General features: G+C 48.0%; 1 protein-coding gene across 1 annotated transcript; it reads left to right on the top strand.

Annotated features, from left to right (window-relative positions):
* Window positions 1-4,891: 4,891 nt before the first annotated feature.
* LOC139273952 (beta-1,3-galactosyltransferase 5-like) lies at window positions 4,892-13,537 on the top strand. Its single transcript, XM_070891025.1, has 2 exons — window positions 4,892-4,981; window positions 12,572-13,537. The coding sequence occupies exons 1-2, from the start codon at window positions 4,892-4,894 to the stop codon at window positions 13,535-13,537; spliced, it is 1,056 nt and encodes a 351-aa protein (XP_070747126.1).
* The last annotated feature ends 12,716 nt before the right edge of the window (window positions 13,538-26,253 follow it).

Raw genomic sequence — 26,253 nt, 5'->3', positions numbered from 1 at the left:
AGAACATAGGAACAAGGGCGTGAAAAAGAGTGGGAGAGTTATAGTGATAGGGGACTCTATTGTAAGAGGAATAGATAGGAGTTTCTGCGGCCCCAACCGAGAATCCAGGATGGTATGTTGCCTCCCTGGTGCAAGGGTCAAGTATGTCTTGGAGCAGCTGCAGAGCATTCTGGAGAGGGAGGTTGAACAGCCAGTTGTCGTGGTACATGTAGATACCAACGATATAGGTAAGAAGCGGGAAGAGGTCCTACAAGCTGAATTTAGGGAGCTAGGAGTTAAATTAAAAAGTAGGACCTCAAAGATAGTAATCTCTGGATTGCTACCAGCGCCACGTGCTAATCAGAGTAGAGGGAGAAGGATAGTTAGAATAAATACGTGGCTTGAGCAGTGGTGCAAGAGGGAGGGATTCAAATTCCTGGGACATTGGAACTAGTTCTGGGGGAAGTGGGACTTGTACAAAAGGGACGGTCTGCACTTGGGCAAGACAGGAATTGATGTCCTGGGGATAACATTTGCTAATGCAGTTCGGGAGTGTTTAAACTAATATGGCAGGGGGATGGGAACCTATGCAGCGAGACAGGGTGAAGTAATATGGAGTCAGAAACAGAGGGTAGAAAGGTAAAAAGCAATAGTGGAAGGCCGAGTAAACAAAGGCAAGAAACAAAAAGGGCCACACTACATCATAATTCTAAAAGGACAAAGGATATTAAAAAAACATGCCTGAAGGCTTTGTGTCTTAACGCAAGGAGTATCCGTAATATGGTGGATGAATTAACTGTGCAAATACATGTTAACAGATATGATGTGATTGGGATAACAGAGACGTGGCTCCAGGATGATCAGGGCTGGGAACTCAACATCCAAGGGTATTCAACCTTCAGGAAGGATAGAATAAAAGGAAAAGGAGGTGAGGTAGCATTACTGGTTAAAGAGGAGATTAATGCAATAGTTAGGAAGGACATTAGCTTGGATGATGTGGAATCTATATGGGTAGAGCTGCAGAAAATCCAAAGGGCAAAAAACGTTAGTGGGAGTTGTGTACAGACTTCCAAACAGTAGTCGTGATGTTGGGGAGGGCATCAAACAGGAAATTAGGGGTGCATGCAATAAAGGTGCAGCAGTTATCAAGGGTGACTTTAATATGTATATAGATTGGGCTAACCAAACTGGAAGCAATATGGTGGAGGAGGATTTCCTGGAGTGCATAAGGGATGGTTTTCTAGACCAATGTGTCGAGGAACCAACTAGGGGGGAGGCCATTTAGACTGGGTGTTGTGTAATGAGAGAGGATTAATTAGCAATCTCGTTGTGCGATGCCCCTTGGGGAAGAGTGACCATAATATGGTGGAATTCTACATTAGAGTGGAGAATTAAACAGTTAATTCAGAGACCATGGTCCAGAACTTAAAGAAGGATAACTTTGAAGGTATGAGGCGTGAATTGGCTCGGATAGACTGACGAATGATACTTAAGGGGTTGACAGTGGATGGGCAATGGCAGACACTTAGAGACCGCATGGATGAACTACAACAATTGTACATTCTTGTCTGGCGTAAAAATAAAAAAGGGAAGGGGGCTCAACCGTGGCTATCAAGGGAAATCAAGGATAGTATTAACGCCAAGGAAATGGCATACAAATTGGCCAGAAATAGCAGCGAACCCGGGGACTGGGAAAAATTTAGAACTCAGCAGAGGAGGACAAAGGGTTTGATTAGGGCAGGGAAAATAGAGTACGAGAAGAAGCTTGCAGGGAACATTAAGGCGGATTGCAAAAGCTTCTATCGATATGTAAAGAGGAAAAGGTTAGTAGAGACAAACATAGGTCCCCTGCAGTCAGAATCAGGGGAAGTCATAACGGGGAACAAAGAAATAGCAGACCAATTGAAGAAGTACTTTGGTTTGGTATTCACTAAGGAGGACACAAACAACCTTCCGGATATAAAAGGGGTCCAAGGGTCTAGTAAGAAGGAGGAACTGAGGGAAATCCTTTTAGTTCGGAAATTGTGATGGGGAAATTGATGGGATTGAAGGCCGATAAATCCCCAGGGCCTGATGGACTGCATCCCAGAGTACTTAAGGAGGTGGCCTTGGAAATAGCGGATGCATTGACAGTCATTTTCCAACATTCCATAGACTCTGGATCAGTTCCTATGGAGTGGAGGGTAGCCAACGTAACTCCACTTTCTAAAAAAGGAGGGAGAGAGAAAACAAGGAATTATAGACCAGTCAGCCTGACATCGGTAGTGGGTAAAATGATGGAATCAATTATTAAGGATGTCATAGCAGCGCATTTGGAAAGAGGTGACATGATAGGTCCAAGTCAGCATGGATTTGTGAAAGGGAAATCATGCTTGACAAATCTTCTGGAATTTTTTGAGGATGTTTCCAGTAGAGTGGACAAGGGAGAACCAGTTGATGTGGTATATTTGGACTTTCAGAAGGCGTTCGACAAGGTCCCACACAAGAAATTAATGTGCAAAGTTAAAGCACATGGGATTGGGGGTAGTGTGCTGACGTGGATTGAGAACTGGTTGGCAGACAGGAAGCAAAGAGTAGGAGTAAATGGGTATTTTTCAGAATGGCAGGCAGTGACTAGTGGGGTACCGCAAGGTTCTGTGCTGGGGCCCCAGCTGTTTACATTGTACATTAATGATTTAGAAGAGGGGATTAAATGTAGTATCTCCAAATTTGCGGATGACACTAAGTTGGGTGGCAGTGTGAGCTGCGAGGAGGATGCTATGAGGTTGCAGAGTGACTTGGATAGGTTAGGTGAGTGGGCAAATGCATGGCAGATGAAGTATAATGTGGATAAATGTGAGGTTATTCATTTTGGTGGTAAAAACAGAGAGACAGACTATTATCTGAATGGTGACAGATTGGAAAAAGGGGAGGTGCAACGAGACCTGGGTGTCATGGTACATCAGTCATTGAAGGTTGGCATGCAGGTACAGCAGGCGGTTAAGAAAGCAAATGGCATGTTGGCCTTTATAGCGAGGGGATTTGAGTACAGGGGCAGGGAGGTGTTACTACAGTTGTACAGAGCCTTGGTGAGGCCACACCTGGAGTATTGTGTACAGTTTTGGTCTCTAACTTGAGGAAAGACATTCTTGCCATTGAGGGAGTGCAGCGAAGGTTCAGCAGACTGATTCCCGGGATGGCGGGACTGACATATCAAGAAAGATTGGATCAACTGGGCTTGTATTCATTGGAGTTCAGAAGAATGAGAGGGGATCTCATAGTAACTTTAAAATTCTGACGTGTTTGGACAGGTTAGATGCAGGAAGAATGTTCTCAATGTTGGGGAAGTCCAGAACCAGGGGTCACAGTCTAAGGATAAGGGGTAAGCCATTTAGGACCGAGATGAGGAGAAACTTCTTCACCCAGGGAGTGGTGAACCTGTGGAATTCTCTACCACAGAAAGTTGTTGAGGCCAATTCACTAAATATATTCAAAAAGGAGTTAGATGAAGTCCTTACTACTAGGGGGATCAAGGGGTATGGCGAGAAAGCAGGAATGGGGTACTGAAGTTGCATGTTCAGCCATGAACTCATTGAATGGCGGTGCAGGCTCGAAGGGCCGAATGGCCTACTCCTGCACCTATTCTCAATGTTTCTAAGAGTAAACCATTGGCCTCTTGAGCCTGTATGAGGTCATAGCTGAGCGGTAACTTAACTCCATATATCCGCCGTTTAGGGAGAGAATTCCGGAGTTTGGGGCTCCAGCCACCGATGGTGGAGTAGTTATAATGAAGGATGTTCAAGAGGCCAGAATTTGAGGAGCGCAGACATTTTGTGGGCTGAAAAAGATTAGAGATAGGGAGGGGCGAGGCCATGAAGTGATTTGTAAAAATGGTTTGTAAAAACTGATTTGTGATTGTTAACAACAACTTTTAACAGTGTGTCTTGTTTATTTTTTTATTCATACATGGGACACGCTGGCAATGGAAGAATTATCATAATATGATAGAATGTTACATTAAGTTTGAAAGTTAAATCCGAAACTGGGTTCTTAAATTTAAACAAAGCAAACTTTTTAGATATGAGGGGCGAGTTGGCTAAGGTAAATTAGGAAACTACATTAAAAGGTTTGATGGTGGACAAGCAATGGCTAGCATTAAAGAATTAATACATAATTTACAACAAATATGCATTCCTTTAAGGCACAAACCCCCCACAGGGAAAATGGTCCAACCGTGGCTAACAAGAGAAGTTAAAGATAGTATTAGATCAAATGAGGAGGCTTATAATGTTGCCAAAAAGACCAGTAAGCCTGAGGATTGGGAGCATTTAGAATTTAGCAAAAGAGGACCAAGAAACTGATAAAGAAAGGGAAAATAGAATAAGAGAGTAAACTACTGATAGACATAAAAACAAATTGTAAAAGCTTCTATAGGTATGTAAAAAGGAAAAGATTAGCAAACGTAAATGTGGGTCCCTTACAGACTGAGACAGGAGAAATTAAAATGGGGAATAAGGAAATGGCAGCAAAATTAAACAAACACTTTGGGTGAAAATTGCGGTCGGAGGCTTTGTTAGGGCGCATGCCTCCGACCGGAATTCTTTTGACAAAATTACCTGGAGGTCCTGGAGGAACATAGGATTGCAGTCCGAGTAATAGTTTCGCAGTATCAGTATAACGGGGTATAAGTAGGAGAGCTAGCCACTGCAGGGAGCGGCGTGAGCTGGCCTAGGATCGCAACCACCTCTACAAGGGCGACTGGATTGATGTCACTGGAGTCTAGACAGCCCACTGGAGCGGCGTCCGACCCCAGTGGGTGGCTGAGATTCGGGCTTGTTGGAGCGGTGTTCGATCCTAGCAGGGGGCTGGGATCCGAAGCTAGCAAGTGCGGCGTTCGATCCCAGCAGGGGGCCATAATCCGGGCGCAACAGGTATGACGTCCAGGCCCAGCAGGAGGCTGAGATCCGGGCCCAACAGGTATGTCGCCCGGGCCCAGCAGTGGGCCAAGATCTGGGGCCTGCAGGTATGGAGGTTGTGACCAGCGGGGGGCCGAGAAGCGCCCCCATTGGAGTGGCATCCAGGCCCAACGGGAGGGGGGGAGGTATGAACTGGGCCCAGCAGGTATGGTGGTGAAGTTCAGCAAGGGGTGGTGTTCAAGCCCAGCGAGGGGCAGAGTTCGAGCCCAGCGAGCTGCGGTGTTTGAGCCCAGCGAGGGGCACAGTTCGAGCCCAGCGAGGGGCAGAGTTCGAGCCCAGCGAGCGGCGGTGTTCGAGCCCAGCGAGGGGCACAGTTCGAGCCCAGCGAGGGGCAGAGTTTGAGCCCAGCGAGGGGCAGAGTTCGAGCCCAGCGAGGGGCAGAGTTCGAGCCCAGCGAGGGGCAGAGTTCGAGCCCAGCGAGAGGCAGAGTTCGAGCCCAGCAAGCGGCAGAGTTCGAGCCCAGCGAGGGGCACAGTTCGAGCCCAGCGAGGGGCACAGTTCGAGCCCAGCGAGGGGCAGAGTTCGAGCCCAGCGAGGGGCAGAGTTCGAGCCCAGCGAGGGGCAGAGTTCGAGCCCAGCGAGCGGCAGAGTTCGAGCCCAGCGAGCGGCAGAGTTCGAGCCCAGCGAGGGGCAGAGTTCGAGCCCAGCGAGGGGCAGAGTTCGAGCCCAGCGAGCGGCGGCGCAGCATTTAATATTGGCGGGGTCATGGCCCAGAGCGGCGCAGCATATAAAGCGGCGGGGTCAGGGCTCAGGGGTGCCGCAACATAGCTTGGTCTCCAGTCATCTTGGTCAATTCTCACCACTGGACCAAGCCCTAGCTTTGTCAAGCCCTTGTGGTGGTCACACGGTCACCACACGTTAAAAAAATCCATGCACAGGAATCTTCCACCCTTTAAGATGTAACTCATTGTAACATCTGTGAGCCCATCTTTTTTTTGGTATGAAGAGCGTCATCCTTGTCACGAAGGACTGCCAAGTAGTATACCTGCTGTTGCCCCATTTAATAAAAATCTATCAGTTTCAGATTTAAAATTATCATTAAGAATTCCGCCATGGCCGATATGTCCTTCCTAAGGTGTGGTGCCCAGATCTGCTCTCAGTACTCCAGCTGTGGTCTAACCAGGGCTTTCTTTATCTCTGGCATAACTTCCGCCCCCTTATACTCTAGTCTTCTAGATAGAAAGACCAGCATTTCATTAATCTTTATGATTAGTTCATTTATAATCCATGTAGATGGACCCTTAAATGTTTTTGGACCTTCACTGTTTTTGGCTTTGGAACTTCCCTGTTTCTGCCACCAAACCTATATTCTGTTTACCGTATATATAAATCGTTGCTGACAAGATGATCGCGCCCCCACACGCTCCTGTGACCCGCAACTTCGATTATGGGAGCGGCGACTCCAACTTCTTTAAAATAAATCAGTTACTGTGTGAGGAACCGTTAAATTCAGGGACTGTTAAATTCAAACCAGTCCAACAAGTTAAGAGTTGTTATGCCGATTCAGCCGAGTCTCACCAAAGCACATGTGGACTGAATTGTTTCAATTCAATTTCAGTTCAAAAGTTTAAGTTATGAGCACAGATTCCATACACATGGCTTGTACTGCATGGGGTATACAAGTTAAAAGAGTGATCTATTTGCAATGATTAAAGTAGTTGATCGTGTCGAGAGACAATATTACTTCTCGTGGGGGGAGTTAAAATTCGAGCTGAGCCATTCTCAGGTGATGTCAGGAAGCATTTATTCACACAAAGGGCAGTGTAAATCGGCAACTCAACCTAAAATATCTGTTGATGCTGGGGACAAGGAAGGGTTCAGATCTGAAATTAATCGACTTTGGGCCTTTAATTGTGTGCTTCCCCGATGGCCCCGCAGGCACGGACTTCCCCAGTCCTGGGCCTCTACAGGAACGCCTGTGTAAAGGCCCACGTAACCCAGGAGCTCCCCGGGATCACGGGGTCAGACCAACCAATGAGAGAGGGCTCCCCATCATACTAAGGGGATTACATTTACGGACGAAATTTCCATAATCATGAATGGGAATCACATTCAAATGGCAGTTAAATTAAAATTAAATACAATTCAAACATGTAATTTTTTAAGTCAATGCAACATTTGAAACAAAAATGTATTAAAAAAAATAAACATTTAAAAGCAGCTAAAAATAACCGAAACTAATTTTAATGTTTTGTTATATTTAAATAATTAAAAATATATAAAAAATATAATCAAAATATGTCAGCCTAACCTCAGTGGTGGGAAAATGATTGCAAAAAATCCTGAAAGACAGGATAAATCTGCATTTGGAAAGGCAAGGATTAATTAGGGACAGTCAGCACGGATTTGTTAAGGGAAGATCGTGTTTTACTAACCTGATTGACTCTCTTGGTTATCTCCTCAAAAAATTCAATGAGGGTAGTACTTACGATGTAGTATATATGGACTTTAGCAAGGCTTTTGATAAGGTCCCACATGGTAGACTGGTCATGAAGGTTAAAGTCCATGTGATACAGGGCAAAGTGTCAAGTTGGATCCAAAATTGGCTTGGAGGTAGGAAGCGAAGGATAATGATTGATGGATGTTTTTGTGACTGGAAGGATGTTTCCAGTGGGGTTCCGCAGGGCTCAGAACTGGGTCCCTTGCTTTTTTGTGGTATGTATTGATTTAGATTTGAATATAGGGAGTATGATTAAGAAGTTTGCAGATGACACTAAAATTGGCTGTGTGGTTGATAATGAAGAGAAAAGTCATGGGCTGCAGGAGGATATCAATCTACTGGTCAGGTGGGCAGAGCAGTGGCAAACGAAATTTAATTCAGAGAAGCGTGAGGTGATGCACTTTGGGAGACTAATAAGGAAAGTGTATACATATTAAGCGTTAGGCCACTTAATAGTGTGGATGAACAAAGGGACCTTGGAGTGCTTGTCCACAGATCCCGGAAAGTAGCAGGCCAGGTGGTAAGGTAGTTAAGAAGGCATACGGAATGTTTGCTTTTATTGGCCAAGGCATAGAATATAAGAGCAGGGAGGTTATGCTTAAACTGTATAATACTTTGGTTAGGCTACAGCTGAAGTACTGCGTGCAGTTCTGGTTGTCGTATTATAGGAAGGACGTGATTGCACTAGAGAGGGTGCAGAGGAGATTTACTAGGATGCTGCCTGGAATGTAGAATCTTAGTTATGAGGACAGATTGGATAGGCTGGGTTTGTTCTCATTGGAACAGAGGAGGTGGAGAGGAGACCTCATTGAGGTGTACAAAATATTGAGGGACCTGGACATAGTGGATAGTAAGGGTCTATTTTCATGGTTCTATTATGAGGGGGCATAGTTTTAAGAAAGTTGGTGGAAGGTTTAGAGGGGATTTGGAGGGGGGCTTCTTTACGCAGAGGGCTGTGGGGATCTGGAACTCACTGCAAGGAAAGTGGTGGATGCAGAAACCCTCATCACTTTTAAGAGATGGTTGGATGGGCACTTAAAGTGCAGTGACCTGCAGGGGTACGGACCTAGAGCTGGTAATTGGGATTAGACTGGATGTCCATTTGTTGGACGGCGCAGATGTAATGGTAAGTACTGCAGGGAATAGAATACAGCCAGGGTGATCTCCTGGACTAGTTTTGATTGCCTGGATGGGTTGGAGAGGAATTTTCCCAGATTTTTTTCTCCCTAATTTGGCCTGTTTTTTAATCTGGTTTTTGCCTCTCCCAGGAGATCAGATGGCTTTGATTGGGGTGGAGTGTAGAATGTTTCAGTATAAGGGGTGTTGCAGTTGTGTGAGGCAGACCAGTTGGGCTGGGTGCTCTTTGCCTTTCCGTCATTGTTCATAGGTTTATATGTAATCTTCAGGGCTGTTGATCAAGTGCCGTGCGGCTCTGTGTCGGCCGACGTGGACACAATGGGCCGAAATGGCCTCCTTCTGTGCTGTAAATTTCTATGTTTGTATGTGTCGATATATTTTAGTATTTATTTAAATTCTTACACTGGTAACATAATGGCCCTGAAACTCCGACGTTCCTGGGCCCGTACGAAGTTTGCACAGACCCAGGAAGGCATCGGAAAAGCCGGTTTTCAGTGCTGCGTACATGCTGTAAACCGATTTTTCCGATCTGTCAAGTTTCTGGCTTGACAGATCATCCGCAGATTGGGAGCAAGGACATTTGTAAGTGCAAATTTCAGATATTTATCTTGTGCCTGAGGTGCAAGTGTTTTACAAAACACAAAACACAAAAACATATAAAAATTAAAGTTATGAAAACATATTTTATCATTAAAAACCCTCCCCACAAAGGTAAGTTTATTTTTTTTTAAGTTTTTAAAAATCGGGAAGATATATACTTTTTAAGACATTAATAACTTTAATTTAAATGAATGTAGTGTATATTTACTATCTTTTATTAGTGTTCTGGGTGTTTGGGGCTGTTTCTCAATCATAGTAATAGGAGTTTAAGACCTTTCGGAACTCCTATTACTATGAATGAGTATATATTTTACCAGATTGGCTGCCCAGAGCCATGTGACTGCAGCTCCAGGCCTGCACACATCCCGACATGAACGCACTGCGACACGCAGTCAGTAGAGGCCACAGCATCGGAAAGTCAAAGATGGGCAGCAGCTTAAGGTCGGTGCGTAATTTTTTCTCTAAAATGCCCGTGGGAAGGACAAAATGGAATTTTAGGGCCAGTGCTTTATTTCTGCTTTTACTAGGCATAAGAATTTCACAGGCATTCGCTGAGCAGTTCAACTCTCTGCCATCGAATGTCCTTTTCCCAGGGATGCGGTGGATCTATCAAGAAATCTTCACAGATTGCAACTTATGAGCTTTCGTGCAAGTGCTGCGCGTGAAAACCTGGAACTTGTTAGGCACTTACAGCCAGGTACAGAAAATGCGGGTCATTATGTTGGGTAAGGGTATTAACGGTTACAGTAGAAAGGAGGGTGAATGGTGTTCAGATACAGATCAGCCATGAGACCCATCAGGGACACGTCCAGAACATGTTCGAGGAACTGATTGACTTCTTCCTAGTCCTAGCAGTTCCTAGCAGCATGGATTCATGAAGGGGAAATCATGTTTAACTAATTTACTGGAATTCTTTCAGGATATAAAGAGCATGCATATGGGATTGTTTCTTAGAACAGTATGTTACGGAACCTACAAGGGAGCAAGCTATCTTGGATCTGGTCCTGTGTAATGAGACAGGAATAATAAACGATCTCCTAGTAAAAGATCCTCTCGGAATGAGTGATCACAGTATGGTTGAATTTGTAATACAGATTGAGGATGAGGAAGTAGTGTCTCAAACGAGCGTACAATGCTTAAACAAAGGGGACTACAGTGGGATGAGGGCAGAGTTGGCTAAAGTAGACTGGAAACACAGACTAAACGGTGGCACAATTGAGGAACAGTGGAGGACTTTTAAGGAGTTCTTTCATAGTGCTCAACAAAAATATATTCCAGTGAAAAAGAAGTGCGGTAAGAGAAGGGATAACCAGCCGTGGATAACCAAGGAAATAAAGGAGAGTATCAAATTAAAAACCAATGCGTATAAAGTGGCCAAGGTTAGTGGGAAAATAGAAGATTGGGAAAATTTTAAATGACAGCAAAGAATGACTAAGAAAGCAATAAAGAAAGGAAAGATAGATTATGAAAGTAAACTTGCGCAAAATATAAAAACGGATAGTAAAAGCTTTTACAGATATATAAAATGGAAAAGAGTGACTAAAGTAAATGTTGGACCCTTAGAAGATGAGAAGGGAGATTTAATAATGGGAAATGTGGAAATGGCTGAGACCTTAAACAATTATTTTGCTTCGGTCTTCACAGTGGAAGACACAAAAACCATGCCAAAAATTGCTGGTCACAGGAATGTGGGAAGGGAGGACTTTGAGACAATCACTATCACTAGGGGGGTAGTGCTGGACAGGCTAATGGGACTCAAGGTAGACAAGTCCCCTGGTCCTGATGAAATGCATCCCAGGGTATTAAAAGAGATGGCAGAAGTTATAGCAGATGCATTCGTTATAATCTACCAAAATTCTCTGGACTCTGGGGAGGTACCAGCAGATTGGAAAGCAGCTAATGTAACGCCTCTGTTTAAAAAAGGGGGCAGACAAAAGGCAGGTAACTATAGGCCGGTTAGTTTCACATCTGAAGTGGGGAAAATGCTTGAAACTATCATTAAGGAAGAAATAGCGGGACATCTAGATAGGAATAGTGCAATCAAGCAGACGCAACATGGATTCATGAAGGGGAAATCATGTGCAACTAATTTACTGGAATTCTTTGAGGATATAACGAGCATGGTGGATACTGGTGTACCGATGGATATGGTATATTTAGATTTTCAAAAGTCATTCGATAAGGTGCCACACAAAAGGTTACTGCAGAAGATAAAGGTACGCGGAGTCAGAGAAAATGTATTAACATGGATCGAGAATTGGCTGGCTAACAGAAAGCAGAGAGTCGGGATAAATGGGTCCTTTTTGGATTGGAAATCGGTGGTTAGTGGTATGCCACAGGGATCGGTGCTGGGACCACAACTGTTTACAATATACATAGATGACCTGCAAGAGGGGACAGAGTGTAGTGTAACAAAATTTGCAGATGACACAAAGATTAGTGGGAAAGCGGGTTGTGTGGAGGACGCAGAAAGGCTGCAAAGAGATTTAGATAGGTTAAGCGAATGGGCTAAGGTTTGGCAGATGGAATACAATATCGGAAAGTGTGAGGTCATCCACCATGGGGAAAAAAACAGTAAAAGGGAATATTATTTGAATGGGGAGAAATTACAACATGCTGCGGTGCAGAGGTACCTGGGGGTCCTTGTGCATGAATCCCAAAAAGTTAGTTTGCAGGTGCAGCAGGTAATCAGGAAGGCAAATGGAATGTTGGCCTTCATTGCAAGAGGGATGGAGTACAAAAGCAGGGAGGTCTTTCTGCAACTGTATAGGGTATTGGTGAGGCCACACCTGGAGTACTGTGTGCAGTTTTGGTCACCTTACTTAAGGAAGGATATACTAGCTTTGGAGGGGGTACAGAGACGATTCACTAGGCTGATTCTGGAGATGAGGGGGTTACCTTATGATGATAGATTGAGTAGACTGGGTCTTTACTCGTTGGAGTTCAGAAGGATGAGGGGTGATCTTATAGAAACATTTAAAATCATGAAAGGGATAGACAAGATAGAGGCAGAGAGGTTGTTTCCACTGGTCGGGGAGACTAGAACTAGGGGGCACAGCCTCAAAATACGGGGGAGCCAATTTAAAACCGAGTTGAGAAGGAATTTCTTCTCCCAGAGGGTTGTGAATCTGTGGAATTCTCTGCCCAAGGAAGCAGTTGAGGCTAGCTCATTGAATGTATTCAAGTCACAGAAAGATAGATTTTTAACCAATAAGGGAATTAGGGTTACGGGGAGCGGGCAGGTAAGTGGAACTGATTCCACGGCCAGATCAGCCATGATCTTGTTGAATGGCGAAGCAGGCTCGAGGGGCTAGATGGCCTACTCCTGTTCCTAATTCTTATGTTGTTATGTTCTTATGTTCTATGTTACTAATTGAACCAAACAATCTTACATTGGAAAGTGTCTCCCCTTGCATTACCCGCATTCCACCATAATCAATTTGTTCATTTTATTTTACAGATGATTCATAGCATGAAGATATTTTCTGATGCAATATCTTATTCCAAATTACTTCCAAAAATCTATTCAGCTGTTTGTGTGTTCCTCTTGATGATGTTGTTTACACTCAGATATTTAAGCAGCAACATTCTTGACCGTAGGCATTACCCAGAGTTCAATGGCGGATCCTTCTTAATACGACCCAACAGCAAATGTGACGTCAGCCACCCATTCCTGGTCATTCTCGTCTGCAGTGCCCAGGACGAGTTCAAAGCTCGTTCGGCCATTCGCCAGACCTGGGGGGGAGAGCGGATGTTACATGGCAAGAGGGTAGTGGTCTACTTCCTGCTCGGGTACAACCAGGAGCATCAGGAGCATCTGCTCGAGGAAGGTTTGCTGCACAAAGATATCATACAGAAAGAATTTAGTGACACTTATTACAACCTGACCACCAAGGTGCTGATGGGTCTGGAATGGGTGAACCGATATTGTCCGTCCACCTCCTTTGTGATGAAAACTGATTCAGACATGTTTGTCAATATTTATAATCTAATCGAGCTCCTGTCGCAAACCAGTCACAGGAACATCTACACCGGCTACATATGGGAACATTCGAGACCCATGAGGGACAAATCCAGTAAATGGTACGTGAGTAAACAGGAATACCCTTTGGAATGGTATCCGCCATTCTGCTCTGGCACCGGGTACGTGCTCTCAACCGATATCGCCTGTTGTGTTTGGAATATTTCCAACAGCATCCCCAAATTGAAACTGGAGGATGTTTTCGTCGGTCTGTGTCTAGCTGAGATGAAGATAGCGCCGGTGAAAATCAACTCGTCAAAAACGTTCCACATCTCAAAGGTCCAGTTTTCTGTTTGCGCCTATCGGAAACTCGTGACCTCTCACAAGGTGAAACCCTATGAGCTGCTGATCTACTGGAGAGCACTGGCAGATGCTGGAACTGAGGGCTGCCCTGGAGATCTGTGAAGGAGGCCACCTTGAAGGGGCTTGTTATTTTCCCCTCCAAATGCCACTTGCCCCAATACATTTATTGTGAAGCTTCATTGCCCCCTTGTCAGATATTATAACTGTTGCTGCTGGTGAGTAGACATAATACTCACTGCACCTCCAAAATAATCGGTGTCAATTGCTTTAAGAAGTTTCTGGAAGATGCGACAAGGTGTTAGGCTTATCTGTTGTATACTGGAATTTGCATATCTGCATTCGGTTCCTCCATTCTCCTCTCATTTATTAAGGATATCTGAGACATGAAGTGTCCGTACTGTACTTACATCCTCATTCCAGTGGTGGTGCTGAAGAGCCTCAGTTTGACAACGACCAGCTCCTCCGCCGGCACCACAGAGAAGTCAAATCCACATCTTTGCTTCTCAAACTGCCATTTACCTCGATTTGTGAACATAGATAACAACATAAGATCAAGATATTTAAAGACGTATATTTTAAGGTAGTTAACAATTGGGCCAGAGAGGAAATGATGTGAATTTGTCTCGCGCAGTGTGTTACATAGAAACATAGAAAGTAGGTGCAGGAGTAGGCCATTCAGCTCTTTGAGCCTGCCCCACCATTCAATAAGATCATGGCTGATCATTCACCTCAGTACCCCTTTCCTGCTTTCTCTCCATACCCCTTGATCCCTTTAGCCGTAAGGGCCATATCTAACTCCCTCTTGAATATATCCAACAAACTGGCATCAACAACTCTCTGCGGTAGAGAATTCCACAGATTAACAACTCTCCGAGTGAAGATGTTTCTCCGCATCTCAGTCCTAAATGGCTTAACCCTTATCCTTAGACTGTGTCCCCTGGTTCTGGACTTACCCAACATCGGGAACATTCTTCCTGCATCAAACCCCTCCAGTCTCATCAGAATTTTATATGTTTTTATGAGATCACCTCTCATCCTTCTAAACTCCAGTGAATACAGGCCCAATCGATCCAGTCTCTCCTCATATGTCAATCTTGCCATTCTGGGAATTAGTCTCGTGAACCTTCGCTGCACTCACTCAATAGCAAGAACATCCTTCCTCAGATTAGGAGACCAAAACTGAACACAATATTCCAGGTGAGGCCTCACTAAGGCCCTGTACAATTGCAGTAAGACCTCCCTGCTCCTATACTCAAATCCCCTAGTTATGAAGGCCAACATGCCATTTCACTTCTTCACCATCTGCTGTACCTGCATGCTAACTTTCAATGACTGATGTACCATGATACCCAGGTCTTGTTGCACCTCCCCTTTTCCTAATCTGCCGCCATTCAGATAATAATCTGCCTTTGTGTTTTTGCCCCCCAAATTTGATAACCTCACATTTATCCACATTATACTGCATCTGCCATGCATTGACCCACTCACCAAGTCCAAGTCCAAGTCACCATGCAGCATCTTAGCATCCTCCTCACAGCTCACACTGCCACCCAGCTTAGTGTCAGCTGCAAACTTGGAAATATTACACTCAATTCCTTCATCTAAATCATTAATGTATATTGTAAATAACTAGGGTCCCAGCACTGAGTCCTGCAGATCCCCACTAGTCACTGCCTGCCATTCTGAAAAGAATCCGTTTATCCCGACTCTCTGCTTCCTGTCTGCCAACCAGTTCTCTATCCATTTCAGTACATTACCCCAATACCATGTGCTTTAATTTTGCAGACCAATCTCTTGTGTGGGACCTTGTCAAAAGCCTTTTGAAAGTCCAAATACACCACATCCACTGGTTCTCCCTTGTCCACTCTACTATTTACATCCTCAAAAAAGTCTAGGTGGTTTGTCAAGCATGATTTCCCTTTCATAAATCCATGCTGACTTGGACCGATCCTGTCACTGCTTTCCAAATGCGCTGCTATTTCATCTTTAGTAATTGATTCCAACATTTTCCCCACTACTGATGTCAGGCTAACCGGTCTATAATTTCCTGATTTCGCTCTCCTTTTTAAAAAAGTGGTGTTACATTAACTACCCTCCAGTCCATAGGAACTGATCCAGAGTCGATAGACTGTTGGAAAATGATCACCAATGCATCCACTATTTCTAGGGCCACTCCCTTAAGTACTCTGGGATGCAGACTATCAGGCCCTGGGGATTTATCGGCCTTCAATCCCATCAATTTCCCTAATACAATTTCCCAACTAATAAGGATTTCCTTCAGTTCCTCCTTCTCACTTGACCCTCTGTCCCCTAGTACAGGCAGAAGGTTATTTGTGTCTTCCTTCGTGAAGACAGAACCAAAGTATTTGTTTAACTGGTCTGCCATTTCTTTGTTCCCCATTATAAATTCACCTGATTCTGACTGCAAGGAACCTACTTTTGTCTTCACTAATCTTTTTCTCCTCACATATCTATCGAAGCTTTTGTTATCAGTTTTTATGTTCCTAGCAAGCTTCCTCTCATACTCTATTTTTCCCCTCCGAATTAAACCCTTTGTCCTCCTCTGCTGAATTCTGCATTTCTCCCAGTCCTCAGGTTTGCTGCTTTTTCTGGCCAATTTAAATGCCTCTTCCTTGGATTTAACACTATCCTTAATTTCCCTTGTTAGCCACGGTTGAGCCACCTTCCCTGTTTTATTTTTACTTCAGACAGGGATGTACAATTGTTGAAGTTCATCCATGTGATCATTAAATGTTTGCCATTGCATATCCACTGTCAACCCTTTAAGTATCATTCGCCAGTCTATTCTAGCCAATTCACATCTCATACCATCGAAGTCACCTTTCCTTAAGTTCAGGACACTAGTTTCTGAATTAACTCTGTCACTCTCTATCTTAATGAAGAATTCTACTATATTATGGTCACTCTTCCCCAAGGGGCCTTGCAAAGCAAGATTGCTAATTAGTCCTTTCTCATTACACATCACCCAGTCTAGATGGCCAGTCCTCTAGTTGGTTCCTCGACATATTGGTCTAGAAAACCATTCCTAATACACTCCAGGAAATCCTCCTCCACCGTATTGCTACCAGTTTGATTAGCCCAATCTATATGTAGATTAAAGTCACCCATGCTAACTGCTGTAACTTTGTTGCACAATTCCTAATTTCGTGTTTGATGCTGTCCCCAACCTCACTACTACTGTTTGGTGGTCTGTACATAACTCCCACTAGCGTTTTCTGGCCTTTGGTATTCAGCAGCTTTACCCAGATTCCACATCATCCAAGCCAATGTCCTTCCTCACTATTGCGTTAATTTCCTCTTTAACCAGCAGTGCAACTCCACCTGCATTACCTTTCTGTCTATCCTTCCTGAGTGTTGAATACCCCTGGATGTTGAGTTTCCAGCCTTGGTCACCCTGGAGCCATATCTCCGTGATGCCAATTATATCGTATTCGTTAATTGCTGCCTGCGCAGTTAATTAGTCACCTTATTACAAATACTCCTCGCATTGAGGCACAGAGCCTTCAGGCTTGTCTTTCTAACATACTTTGCCCCTTTAGAATTTTGCCTTGGGTTTCTCTGACCTCCAGTTTTACTTTTCTTCTTTCTATCTTTTGTTTCTGCCCCCATTCTACTTCCCTCTGTCTCCCTATATAGGTTCCCATCCCCCTGCCATATTAGTTTCACCACTCCCCAACAGCACTAGCAAACACTCCCCCTAGGACATTAGTTCCTGTCCAGCCCAGGTGCAGACCATCCGGTTTGTACTGGTCCCACCTTCACCGGAATCGATTCCAGTGTCCCAGGAATTTGATTCACTCCCTTCTGCACCACTCGCCAAGCTACGTATTCATCTTAGCTATCCTGCAATTCCTACTCTGACTAGCACGTGGCACTGGTAGAAATCCTGAGATTACTATCTTTGAGATCCTACTTTTTAATTTAACTCCTAGCTCCCTAAATTCAGCTTGTAGGACCTCATCCCATTTTTTTTACCTATATATCGTTGGTACCTATATGCACCACGACAACTGGCTGTTCACCCTCCCCCTCCAAAATGTCCTGCAGCCGCTCCGAGACAACCTTGACCCTTGCACCAGGGAGGCAACATACCATCCTGGATTCTCGATTGCGGCCCCAAAAATATCTATCTCCTTCCCTTACAATAGAATCCCCTACCACTTTAGCTCTCCCACTCTTTTTCCTGCCCTCCTGTGCAGCAAAGCCACCCATGGAGCCATGAACTTGGCTGCTGCTGCGCTCCCAACAACACCCAAGGCGGTGTATCTGTTTTGGAGGGGGATGAGCGCAGGGGACCCCTGCCACTACCTTCCTTCCACTGCTCTGCCTGATGGTCAGCCATTCCCTATCTGCCTGAGTAACCTTTACCTGCGGTGCGACCAACTCACTAAACGTGCTATTCATGACATTCTGAGCATCGCGGATGCTCCAGAGTGAATCCATGCGCAGATCTAGTGCCGCAATGCGGTCTGTCAGGAACTGCCGCTGCATACACTTCCAGCACATGTAGTCGTCAGGGACACTGGAAGCGGCAGTCGGGAGCAGCGTCAGAGGTGCGTGGAGAGGCCTATAAAAGGCACAGCAGGGAGTCCGGGGCCCAGTGTCGGCGGCAGTCGGGAGCAGCGTCGAGGAGGTCCATTGGTGAGGCCTATAAAAGGCGTGACTTGTGCAGCTACAGGGAGAAGGCAAAAAAGAAGTAGAAAGAAACAGAAAGGTGACGTCACAGCCAAGGGGGTAAGTGATTGGCTGGTGATTGGTGAGTAGTTTTTCTTTTTTCACTTCTTTAACAGTGAGTAAACTTTAGCATTGTTGTTGCCAATCTAAGGGTTAAGTCATGGCAGAAGAGCTTGGTCACATGATATGCTCCTCCTGTACCATGTGGGAACTCAGGGACGACTCCAGTGTCCCTGACGACTACGTGTGCGGGAAGTGTATCCGCCTCCAGCTCCTGACGGTCCGCGTTGCGGAGTTGGAGCTGAGGGTGGATTCACTCTGGAGCATCCACGATGCTGAGAATGACGTGAGTAGCACGTGTAGCGAGTGGGTCGTACCGCAGGTAAAGGGTCCACAGCAAGCTAGGGAATGGAAGATCAGCAGGAAGAGCAGTGCATGGAAGGTAGTGCAGGGGTCCCCTGTGGTCATCCCCCTGCAAAACAGATACACTGCTTTGAGTACTGTTGAGGGGGATGACTCATCAGGGGAGGGCAGCAGCAGCCAAGTTCATGGCACCGTGGCTGGCTCTGTTGCACAGGAGGGCAGGAAAAAGAGTGGGAGAGCGATAGTGATAGGGGATTCAATTGTAAGGGGAATAAATAGGTGTTTCTGCGGCCGCAACCGAGACTCCAGGATGGTATGTTGCCTCCCTGGTGCAAGAGTCAAGGATGTCTCGGAGTGGGTGCAGAACATTCTAAAAAGGGAGGGAGAACTGCCAGTTGTCGTGGTGCACAATGGTACCAACGACATAGGTAAAAAAAAAGGGATGAGGTCCTACAAATTTAAGGAGCTAGGAGCTAAATTAAAAAGTAGGACCTCAAAAGTAGTAATCTCGGGATTGCTACCAGTGCCACGTGCTAGTCAGAGTAGGAATCGCAGGATAGCGCAGAAGAATACGTGGCTTGAGCAGTGGTGCAGCAGGGAGGGATTCAAATTCCTGGGGCATTGGAACCGTTTCTGGGGGAGGTGGGACCAGTACAAACCGGACGGTCTGCACCTGGGCAGGACCGGAACCAATGTCCGAGGGGGAGTGTTTGCTAGTGCTGTTGGGGAGGAGTTAAACTAATATGGCAGGGGGATGGGAACCAATGCAGGGAAACAGAGGGAAACAAAAAGGAGACAAAAGCAAAAGACAGAAAGGAGATGAGGAAAAGTGGAGGGCAGAGAAACCCAAGGCAAAAAACAAAAAGGGCCACTGTACAGCAAAATTCTAAAAGGACAAAGGGTGTTAAAAAAACAAGCCTGAAGGCTTTGTGTCTTAAAGCAAGGAGTATCCGTAATAAGGTGGATGAATTAACTGTGCAAATAGATGTTAACAAATATGATGTGATTGGGATTACAGAGACGTGGCTCCAGGATGATCAGGGCTGGGAACTCAACATCCAGCGGTATTCAACATTCAGGAAGGATAGAATAAAAGGAAAAGGAGGTGGGGTAGCATTGCTGGTTAAAGAGGAGATTAATGCAATAGTTCGGAAGGACATTAGCTTGGATGATGTGGAATCTATATGGGTAGAGCTGCAGAACACCAAAGGGCAAAAAACGTTAGTGGGAGTTGTGTACAGACCTCCAAACAGTAGTAGTGATGTTTGGGAGGGCATCAAACAGGAAATTAGGGGTGCATGCAATAAGGGTGCAGCAGTTATAATGGGTGACTTTAATATGCACATAGATTGGGCTAACCAAACTGGAAGCAATACGGTGGAGGAGAATTTCCTGGAGTGCATAAAGGATGGTTTTCTTGACTAATATGTCGAGGAACCAATTAGGGGGGAGGCCATCTTAGACTGGGTGTTGTGTAATGAGAGAGGATTAATTAGCAATCTTGTTGTGCGAGGTCTCTTGGGGAAGAGTGACCATAATATGGTGGAATTCTGCATTAGGATGGAGAATGAAACAGTTAATTCAGAGACCATGGTCCAGAACTTAAAGAAGGGTAACTTTGAAGGTATGAGGCGTTAATTAGCTAGGATAGATTGGCGAATGATACTTAAGGGGTTGACTGTGGATGGGCAATGGCAGATATTTAGAGACCGCATGGATGAACTACAACAATTCTACATTCCTGTTTGGCGTAAAAATGAAAAAGGGAAGGTGGCTCAACCGTGGCTATCAAGGGAAATCAGGGATAGTATTAAAGCCAAGGAAGTGGCATACAAATTGGCCAGAAATAGCAGCGAACCCGGGGACTGGGAGAAATTTAGAACTCAGCAGAGGAGGACAAAGGGTTTGATTAGGGCAGGGAAAATGGAGTACGAGAAGAAGCTTGCAGGGAACATTAAGACGGATTGCAAAAGTTTCTATAGGTATGTAAAGAGAAAAAGATTAGTAAAGACAAACGTAGGTCCCCTGCAGTCAGAATCAGGGGAAGTCATAACGGGGAACAAAGAAATGGCAGACCAATTGAACAAGTACTTTGGTTCGGTATTCATTAAGGAGGACACAAACAACCTTCCGGATATAAAAGGGGTCAGAGGGTCTAGTAAGGAGGAGGAACTGAGGGAAATCCTTATTAGTCGGGAAATTGTGTTGGGGAAATTGATGGGATTGAAGGCCGATAAATCCCCAGGGCCTGATGGACTGCATCCCAGAGTACTGAAGGAAGTGGCCTTGGAAATAGCGGATGCATTGACAGTCATTTTCCAACATTCCATTGACTCTGGATCAGTTCCTATTGAGTGGAGGGTAGCCAATGTAACTCCACTTTTTAATAAAGGAGGGAGAGAGAAAACAGGGAATTATAAACCGGTCAGCCTGACATCGGTAGTGGGTAAAATGATGGAATCAATTATTAAGGATGTCATAGCAGCGCATTTGGAAAGAGGTGACATGATAGGTCCAAGTCAGCATGGTTCTGTGCTGGGGCCCCAGCTGTTTACACTGTACATTAATGATTTAGACGAGGGGATTAAATGTAGTATCTCCAAATTTGCGGATGACACTAAGTTGGGTGGCAGTGTGAGCTGCGAGGAGGATGCTATGAGGCGCAGAGCTACTTGGATAGGTTAGGTGAGTGGGCAAATGCATGGCAGATGAAATATAATGTGGATAAATGTGAGGTTATCCACTTTGGTGGTAAAAACAGAGAGACAGACTATTATCTGAATGGTGACAGATTAGGAAAAGGGGAGGTGCAACGAGACCTGGGTGTCATGGTACATCAGTCATTGAAGGTTGGCATGCAGGTACAGCAGGCGGTTAAGAAAGCAAATGGCATGTTTGCCTTCATAGCGAGGGAATTTGAGTACAGGGCAGCGAGGTGTTGCTACAGTTGTACAGGGCCTTGGTGAGGCCACACCTGGAGTATTGTGTACAGTTTTGGTCTCCTAACCTGAAGAACGACATTCTTGCTATTGAGGAAGTGCAGCGAAGGTTCACCAGACTGATTCCCGGGATGGCAGGACTGACCTATCAAGAAAGACTGGATCAACTGGGCTTGTATTCACTGGAGTTCAGAAGAATGAGAGGGGACCTCATAGAAACGTTTAAAATTCTGATGGGTTTAGACAGGTTAGATGCAGGAAGAATGTTCCCAATGTTGGGGAAGTCCAGAACCAGGGGTCACAGTCTAAGAATAAGGGGTAAGCCATTTAGGACCGAGATGAGGAGAAACTTCTTCACCCAGAGAGTGGTGAACCTGTGGAATTCTCTACCACAGAAAGTTGTTGAGGCCAATTCACTAAATATATTCAAAAGGGAGTTAGATGAAGTCCTTACTACTCGGGGGATCAAGGGATATGGCGAGAAAGCAGGACTGGGGTACTGAAGTTGCATGTTCAGCCATGAACTCATTGAATGGCGGTGCAGGCTAGAAGGGCCGAATGGCCTACTCCTGCACCTATTTTCTATGTTTCTATGTTTCTATGTTTTCCCACATAGCACAGGAGGAGCATGACGCATGTCTGGCTTCTCCTGCCATGACTTAACCCTTAAATTAATTTAATTTGGCAAAAACGCCAAAGGTTTCTTACTGATAAAGAAAAAGAAGAAAAACTACTCACCCATCACCAGCCAATCACTTACCCCCTTGGCTGTGACGTCACACTACGATTTCTTTAGACTTCTTTTTTGCCTTCTCTCCCTGCTGCAGCTGCACCAGCTGTCCTCCTCCAATGCTGCTGCTCCCTCCTCGACGACTGCTGGGCCTGTTATGGGCCTCTCCCGGACTCCCATTCCTCCTCAGATGCTGCTGCTCCCTCCTCGACGAGTGCTGATGTTATGATTTGGGCTGCTGCGCTTTGAAATGGTGGTGGAAATAGTTTCAGTGGTAACTTTCAAAAGGGAACTGGATAAATACTTGAAGGGAAAATTGGCAGGGCTATGGGGAAGGAACAGGGGAATAGGCCGCATTGGATAACTATTTCAAAGAGCCGGCACAGGATGAAGTTTAAGAATTAGGAGCTGGAGGAGGCCATTCGGCACCTCGAGTCTGGTCCGCCATTCCATAAGATCATGCCTGATGTAGCTCGAGTCCCCTTTCCTGCACTGTCCCCATATCCCTTGACACTCTTAATATTCAAAAATCTGTCAATCTCTGCCTTGAATATACTCAAAGAATGAGTCTCCACAGTACTCTGGGGTAGAGAACTGCAAAGATTCACCACCCTCTGGGTGAAGAAGTTTATTCTCATCTCAGTCCTAAATGGCTGACCCCTTATTTTGATACTGCTTCTTGATAAACCAATCAGATGAATCAAAGAGCTCTTTGTGAAAAACTGTCTGCCATGTATTCCGTGATGGAAATGTATATTTCAAAACAAAGCTCTAAATAAAACCAAAAATATCATGCTCTGCATCAATATCATTAAATCTATTGATTGTATTGCTTTTGTTATTTATTTTAGTGCCTTACTTGATGGTTTGAATTCAAAGCCTCAGCATATCTCAAAAAGCTGGACTTAAGTGAATAATGTTTTTACCTGAGAATAGTTTAAGAAACCTTTCAATGGCAATTGTACATTCTGAATTGTTCGGATTTCTGGATCCCAGAACCCCACGTTTCAGAATTGCTGCAACTATCTAACTCCAAAGGGGGGATTGAGGGAGGGAGAGCGCGGGGGGGGGGGGGGGGTCGGGGAGAGAGTTGGGAGTGGGGGGACAGGGAGAGTGCAGAGGGGGGGAGAGAGAAAGAGCGGGGAGGGGGGGAGGGAGGGAGAGAGTGGGGAGGAGGGAAAGAAGCGAGAACGTGGGGAGGGGGGAGGTAGAGCGCGGGGAGGTGGGGGAGGGAGAGCGCTGGGGGGGGAGGGAGAGCGCAGACGGGGGGGGAGGGAGAGTGCATGCGGGGGGGGAGGGAGAGCGTGTGCGGGGGGGTGGAGGGAAAGAGCGTGGGGGGGGAGGGAGAGAGCATGGGGGTGGGGGAGGGAGAGAGCGTGGGGGGGAGGGAGAGAGCGTGAGGGTGGGGGAGGGAGAGAGCGTGGGGGGGAGGGAGAGAGTATGGGGGAGGGAAGGGAGAGAGCGTGGGGGTGGGGGAGGGAGAGAGCATGGGGGGGGGAGGGAGAGAGCGTGGTGGGGGGAAGGGAGAGAGCGTGTGGGGGGGGAGAGAGCGTTGCGGGGAGAAGGGAGAGAGCATGGGGGGGAGGGAGAGAGCGTGGGGGTAGGGGAGGGAGAGAGCGTGGGGGTGGGCCTGGGAGAGAGCATGGGGGTGGGCCTGGGAGAGAGCATGGGGGTGGGGGAGGGAGAGAGCGTGGGTGGGGGAGGGAGAGAGCGTGGTGGGGGGAGGGAGAGAATGTGGGGGTGGGGGAGGGAGAGAGCGTGGGGGGGGGGGAAGGGAGAGAGCATGGGGGGGGAGAGCATGGGGGGGGAGGGAGAGAGCATGGGGGTGGGGGAGGGAGAGAGCGTGGGGAGGGGAAGGGAGAGAGCGTCGGGAGGGGAAGGGAGAGAGCGTGGGGGTGGGGAAGGGAGAGAGCGTCGGGAGGGGAAGGGAGAGAGCGTGGGGGTGGGGGAGGGAGAGAGCGTGGGGGGGGGAGGGAGAGAGCGTGGGGGGGGGAGGGAGAGATCGTGGGGGTGGGGGAGGGAGAGAGCGTGGGGGAGGGAAGGGAGAGAGCGTGGGGGTGGGGGAGGGAGAGAGCGTGGGGGGGGGAGGGAGAGAGCGTGGGGATGGGGGAGGGAGAGAGCGTGGTGGGGGGGAGGGAGAGAGCATGGGGGTGGGGGAGGGAGAGAGCGTGGGGGGTGAGGGAGAGAGCGTGGGGGAGGGAGGGAGAGAGCAAGGGGAGAGGGAGAGAGCGTGGGGGGAAGGGAGAGCGCGTGGGGGTGGAGAGAGCGTGGGGGGGAGAGAGCGTGGGGGGGAGAGAGCGTGGGGGGGAGAGAGCGTGGGGGGGAGAGAGCGTGGGGGGGAGAGAGCGTGGGGGGAGAGAGCGTGGGGGGAGAGAGCGTGGGGGGAGAGAGCGTGGGGGGAGAGAGTGTGGGGGAGGAGGGAGAGAACATGGGGGAGAGGAAGGGAGAGAGCGTGGGGGGGGAAGGGAGAGAGCGTGTGGGGGGGGAGAGAGCATTGCGGGGGGAAGGGAGAGACCATGGGGGGGAAGGGAGAGAGCATGGGGGGTGGAAGGGAGAGAGCGTGCGGGGGAAGGGAGAGAGCGTGCGGGGGAAGGGAGAGAGCGTGGGGGGGGAGGGAGAGAGCGTGGGGGGGGAGGGAGAGAGCGTGGGTGGGGAGGGAGAGAGCGTGGGGGGGGAGGGAGAGAGCGTGGGGGGGGAGGGAGAGAGCGTGGGGGGGGGAAGGGAGAGAGCATGGGTGGGGGAAGGGAGCGTGCATGGGAGGGGAAGGGAGAGCGTGGGGGGAAAGGGAGAGCGTTGGGGGGGGGAAGGGAGAACATGGGGGGAAAGGGAGAGCGTTGGGGGGGAAGGGAGAGCGAGGAGGGGAGGGAGGGAGAGAGTGGGGGGTGGGGGTGAGAGGGAGGGAGGAAGCGGGAACAGGGGAGGAAGGGAGAGAGTGAGAAGAGGAGTGGGAGGGAGGGTGCGGGGGGGATTGCGGGAGAGAGCGTGGATAGGGAGCAAGAGAAGTGATGGGGGTGGAAAGGGAGAGAGCGGAGATGGAGGGAAGGAGAGTGCGGGGAGGGGGGTGGGAGGAAGAGAGTGGGGAGGCGGGTGGGAGCTGGGGGGGAAAGAGGGTGCTTGGAGGGGCGGTGGAGGGAAAGAGTGGGGGAGGGGGAGGGTCGGGGAGGGAGAGAGTGGGGAGGGGCGAAGGGATAGACCGGGGATGGTGGAGGGAGGGCGAGAGCGGGGACGGGCGGGGGGAGGGAGAGTGCAAGGAAGTGCGGCGGGGGGAAGAGAGTGGAGGGGAGGGACAGGGAGAGAGTTGGGAGTGGGGCGGCAGGGAGAGTGCAGAGGGGGGAGAGAAAAAGAGCGGGGAGGGGGGAAGGGAGGGAGAGAGCGGGGAGTGGGGAAGGAAGTGAGAGCGTGGTGGGGGGAAGGAAGTGAGAGCGTGGTGGGGGGAAGGAAGTGAGAGCGTGGTGGGGGGGAAGGGAGAGAGCGTGGGGGGTAGAGGGAGAGAGCGTGGGGGGGGAGAGGGAGAGAGCGTGGGGGTGGGAGAGAGCGTGGGGGGGGAGGGAGAGAGCATGGGGGTGGGGGAGGGAGAGAGCGTGGGGGGGGAGGGAGAGAGCGTGGGGGGGGAGGGAGAGAGCATGGGGGGGGAGGGAGAGAGCATGGGGGTGGGGGAGGGAGAAAGTGTGGGGAGGGGAAAGGAGAGAGCGTGGGGGGGGGGAGGGAGAGAGCATGGGGGGTGGGGGAGGGAGAGAGCGTGGGGGGGGAGGGAGAGAGCGTGGGGGTGGGGGAGGGAGAGAGTGTGGGGGGGGGAGAGAGCATGGGGGGGGAGAGCATGGGGGGGAGGGAGAGAGCATGGGTGGAGGGAGAGAGCGTGGGGGGGTGGATGAGAGCGTGGGGGTGGGTGAGGGAGAGAGCGTGGTGGTGGGGGAGGGAGGGAGCGTGGGGGTGGGGGAGGGAGGGAGCGTGGGGGTGGGGGAGGGAGGGAGCGTGGGGGTGGGGGAGGGAGAGAGCGTGGGGGAGGGAAGGGAGAGAGCGTGGTGGGGGGGGAGGGAGAGAGCATGGGGGTGGGGGAGGGAGAGAGCTTGGGGGGAGGGAGAGAGCTTGGG

The sequence above is a fragment of the Pristiophorus japonicus genome, chromosome 9 (assembly GCF_044704955.1).
Source record: "Pristiophorus japonicus isolate sPriJap1 chromosome 9, sPriJap1.hap1, whole genome shotgun sequence".
Lineage (NCBI taxonomy): Eukaryota > Metazoa > Chordata > Chondrichthyes > Pristiophoridae > Pristiophorus > Pristiophorus japonicus.
The sequence above is the reverse complement of the archived record's forward strand: the minus strand, read 5'-3'. Positions and strand labels throughout refer to the sequence as shown.

Excerpts from the sequence above, each read along its gene's own strand:
- LOC139273952 (XM_070891025.1), top strand. The coding sequence starts at position 4,892 with ATGACGTCCAGGCCCAGCAGGAGGCTGAGATCCGGGCCCAACAGGTAT. Across the intron at positions 4,982-12,571 it reads CCAAGATCTGGGGCCTGCAG|ATGATTCATAGCATGAAGAT; the intron begins GTATGGAGGTTG and ends TTTATTTTACAG.